Source organism: Gekko japonicus, unplaced genomic scaffold, assembly GCF_001447785.1.
Source record: "Gekko japonicus isolate JY-2015 unplaced genomic scaffold, Gekko_japonicus_V1.1 scaffold7649, whole genome shotgun sequence".
NCBI classification, from domain to species: Eukaryota; Metazoa; Chordata; class Lepidosauria; order Squamata; family Gekkonidae; genus Gekko; species Gekko japonicus.
The window spans coordinates 5,757-10,268 of NW_015171739.1; the positions used below are offsets into that span (position 1 = coordinate 5,757).

The 4,512-nt window shown below is 49.3% G+C and overlaps 1 protein-coding gene across 1 annotated transcript; it reads right to left on the reverse strand.

The window, feature by feature from the left end:
* Positions 1-1,501: 1,501 nt before the first annotated feature.
* LOC107117872 (sulfotransferase 1C1-like) lies at positions 1,502-4,180 on the reverse strand (the record flags this gene model as incomplete). Its single annotated transcript, XM_015420035.1, has 8 exons — positions 4,104-4,180; positions 3,789-3,883; positions 3,481-3,658; positions 3,040-3,168; positions 2,850-2,942; positions 2,464-2,589; positions 2,070-2,164; positions 1,502-1,682 (listed from the first exon to the last, which is right to left on the reverse strand). Coding segments are annotated over exons 3-8 (790 nt in total), but the record flags the coding sequence as incomplete, so codon positions are not given.
* Between the last annotated feature and the right edge of the window lie 332 nt (positions 4,181-4,512).

The following is a 4,512-nucleotide window of genomic DNA, read 5'->3' on the forward strand; positions in this document are numbered from 1 at the left end:
TCTTTTCTACTGCAACAGACAGTCTAACACGGCTACCCATCTTGATCGAGCTCTATACAATAACCCAGGGGTCCCCTACCTTTTTGAGCTTGTGGTCATCTTTGGAATTCTGACCCAGGGTGTTGAGCATGACCACAAAATGGTCAGCCACATAAAACAAGGAATCATTACAGTGTGTGTGTGTGTAGTGTGGTGTTCCCTCAGGATGCGCCTAAGAGTCACAAATTGTTAATCAGTCCTTGCCATTCACAGAGGATAAAGTTTTTATAGATTTGTAAAAAACATAATCACTTGGTGTGATTTGTGAATATTCTGAATGTACTGATTAGTGATTGTTTTATTTCACAGTTCCTGCTTTCTGGGTGACTTGTACTGTGCATCTCTTTTGTTCTGTTTTGCTTTGTACCACCTGGAGGTTGGCAACCCTAGTTGCCAGAAAAGGTTTTGGCAGGCATCAAGGCGCATACTGATTAGTGATTGTTTTCATACATAGTTTCTGCTTTCTTGGTGACTTGTACTGTGCATCTCTTGTTTTGTTTTGCTTTGTACCACCTGGAGGTTGGCAACCCTAGTTGCCAGAAAAGGTTTTGGCAGGCATCAAGGCGCCCGAGGGCACCATGTTGGGAACCTCTGAACTAGCCCATTTCTTCAAACTACAGCAACTTAAATGCATCCATGCATAAATGCATAAATATTAAAAACCAGCTATTGGGGGTGGTGCTGGTGGATTCGGATGGCACAAAGGGAGGGAAATGTAATCCTTGCACTATAGAAGTCCCCACCTCAACCAAATTATGGGAAAGGGGCAATAGGCAGGAAAATGGAAAGTCGTCTAGCGAAGCAAACCACTTCCCCACAGCACTGAAGCCCAATCCTCTTCCTTCCTGGTGGCAGCTTTTTAATCTAAAAAAGAACACGTTAAATTGTCCGACCACAGATTTCCAGGGAAGGGACTCCTGGGCCATCATCTCGCTGGGTGGGAGCACAAACAAGAGGGAAATCTATCTCATGGACAAACACTCACAGATCCGCATACATACAGGGGCTTTGGACGATCTTTGTGTCACAGCCTGACACCCACCCTTAACAGCAGTTATTTAGCACCCCTTCTTCCTCACACCTTCAGCCCTTCTTTAAAAGAAAGAGGTATGGAGAATAAGGGAAAGGTACTTCCGAGGTTGTCTTGACATATCTGTAGCCACTCAGAAGGATGCACCAGACCTTCCTGGTAGATCACGTATCATCAGGGCATTCTCACAGGCCTGAACCTCCCTGCCGCTCTGCTGAGGAGTCAGGCAACAACCCCACCTCCTTTCACAACATTCTGAGTCCAAAATTCCTGTTTACATTTCTAAAGCCTACAGCTTGCTTTAGTTACTTCCGGACTCCTGCCAACCCTTTATGCCACCTGACACTCCTGCACCAAAATCTAACGATTCCCACAAAGGACTTTCCGCCCCTCACAGAACTGAGACCAGAAGACAGCCGCTGCGGCACCCACCTTTTCTCATGAAAGACGACACAGCTTGGTCCATAAAGGTAGAAGGCATAGTGCTGTAATTAGCCATTGGGTTGGCTTTCATGCTCTCAAACGTGGTGTGCTGTACGATGCGCTTCAGAACTGGTTCTGTGAGCTCTATACCAAGGAACTGGGCTACTTTCCGGATTTCCCGGGCTGGGTCCTAGGGAGAGACACGACCGCTGAGGGGAGTTTAGGCTGCTGTTAAGCGGTTGTTTCTTGCTCAGCGGGGGCACTACTGTGAGAACATAGCAAAGTAATTGCTGAGAGTATTTCTAGCATCAGAGCTCCTTTGCAGGTAAAATTACTACTTAAAAAATTGTGTGTGCGTGTGTGTGAGAAAGAGACACACAGAGAAGGAGAAAGACTTTCTCACCTCCTTTATATCTTCATAAAAGAGGTACAGAATTGGATGCTGGTCCTTGGCTTCCCACCAACCACGGACCACGGTAGCTACGGGCCTGAGGAGAGCTCTGAAGGTATAATAACTACCTCAAAGAGTTGTGTGTTTGCGTGTATGAGAGAGACGCAGAGAGAAGGAGTTTCTCACCTCCTTTATATCTTCATAAAAGAGGTACAGAATTCGATGCCGGTCCTTGGCTTCCCACCAACCACGGACATGGTCAGACCAAGACCCAAACAAAACTGCAGACACAAGGTGGAGAGTGAGTTGTAGGATTCTCATCTGCCCACTTCATTCATCGCCACTTGGTAGCTGTAACTTTTTGTAGGGTTGTGTGTGTGTGTGGGGGGGGGGATGGTGAACAGCTATGCAGACTGATATAATTTCACATTTCCCCAGCATGTTCTGCTAAGCAACACCAGCTAGTTCCTGTGACAAAATTTATATCCTTACTATATTTAAAGACTAAATGGGGGTGACGACTGGCCCTCCCACTCAGACCAAGCCCTTCCCATTTTCCACCTCTAGCCTCTCCACTCACCCTTCCCAGCAAGGAAATCTTCTAGATACTGGTCCCAGTTTCCTGGGTCTGGCATTATCTGGCTCATGCGGTGGAAGTGGAAATAGGACACTGCATTGTCCTTGGCATTCAAAAAAAATAGATGACCTGTGGAAATACAGCAGAAACAAGAGGGAACCCAGAAGTCGTAACATCTGTCCCCTCACCCTTCACTGCTGGCCTCCAAGGTTGAGACCTGGGCCAAATTAGGTTCCACACTCTACATACGCTCAGACGCAGTCTCAGCTTTCATTAGGACTGCAGGTGTTCCGCCCTTGAGCCCAGGAGATCAGAAGAGGTCCCAGAGATGAATCATATTCAATCCTGCCCCACCCCCAGCCCCCTCACCCCAGTTGTCCTGACCTTGCAGTTCTGTTCCCAGAAGGAAGGCGGCAAGAGCTGAACGGGGAGGTGAGTTTTGAGTGTGCGTGGAGAAGGCATCCCCTCTGCGTCTTCCAGGCCTGAAACACCAGGAGGCAAGACACACAGCCTCATGCTGAGAACCCCTTCCCCACAACTGGACAACACCTGTTCCCTGAAACAGCACCTTGTACTCACCTGAAGTCATGGGTTTGGGAAGAAACAAATCTATGTAGGGCATACGCTTGTGCGTTGGGGCTCGCGCACATTTCTGTGGGTCCCCTCCCTGCTGGAGCATGTCCACAATTTCCTGGATCCAGGTGGTCCCTGTTGGAGGGAAGGTAACAGGAAGCGGTCATTATACCACTGGCCTTCAGTCTCCCCAGCTCCATAGTCCACCACCTTCTGGTTTCCCAGGACCTCTGGTTCTGCATCTAGATAGGGTTGCCACAATTGATCTCCAGATGACCAAGATCAATTCACCTGGAGAAAACGGCTGCTTTGGCGGGTGGACTCCCTGGCATTGTACCCTGCTGAGGTCCCTCCCCTCCCCAAGCCCTGCTCACCTCAGGCTCCACCCCCAAAATCTCCAGGTGGTTCTCAGCCCTGAGATTGCACCCCTACTTCTAGCTCTGCTACCTGCTTTGGGATAAGTGCTGATCAGAAGATCATCTGGCCGGGCTGCAAAAGCCCACAGGAGATCCCAGTTCTCTACTGTGTCACTGTGCAAAGGTACTCCCTCAACCTCCACTGGTTTTGCACGTTTGATGTAGTTGAAAACCTCCTCCTCAGATTTGTGATCCATCTCCTAGAGGGCCTACAAAAGAGACAATTGGAATGATGAGAATATTCTGCCCTCCCCTCTCCAAAGGAAACAGTGCCGCCCTCCCACTGCCTGGTGCCTCTGCCACGTGAGGGCACTGTTGTAAAAAAGCGTGCCCACTTACTGATTTTACTTCCCCCTCAGGCAAGTCAGAGTTCCGTCCTTCAGTCTTTTTTTCCTTCTCTGGCTTCCTGAAACCTTTTCTGGTTTGTGCCGGGCCTATGAGACAGGTTGGGTGTATCAGACTGTGAGAGGGAGCCGGGGGGTGGGGTGGGGCGGGCACACACGTGGATGAAGGATCTTGCATGATAGGGCCAGGCACCTTGCCAGGACCTTCCCTTCAGGTCACGTGATAGATTCTGTAAAGTTATAAACCAGTGGGCACCTGCGGGTATTGTGTGCCAGGGGGAGCTGCAGCTTCTGCCACAGGCGCTATTACCTTCGATAATATTTATACACTGGCAGAGAAGAACTCAGGTGACCTGGAAGCCAGTCTGCACTTTGTCCCCTCTTTTCCTGTGTTAACAAAGGCAAGTCCCTGGTTAGCTCTGGAAGACAAATATACGGGAGCTGGAATGGCCCACGGAGACTGGGATCGACCGCTGCCACGGACCTATTGTGTGGCCTTAAGTCCAAAGCGTACTTGAAACTGGAGGGGGTCCTTGACTGAGCTCCCAAGCGGTTTTTCTCCCCCCTCCCCCTTTTCTTTTAAAAAGCAGTGCAGCAGGCCCTCAATTCAGATTGAGATAAAGGCAAAGGGGGACTGTGAGTGGGGTGTGTGAAGTCTTCCTGACTGTGTTATTTATCAAAATGAAATGCCCTTCATAGGGTAAACAGAAAGGGCGTGA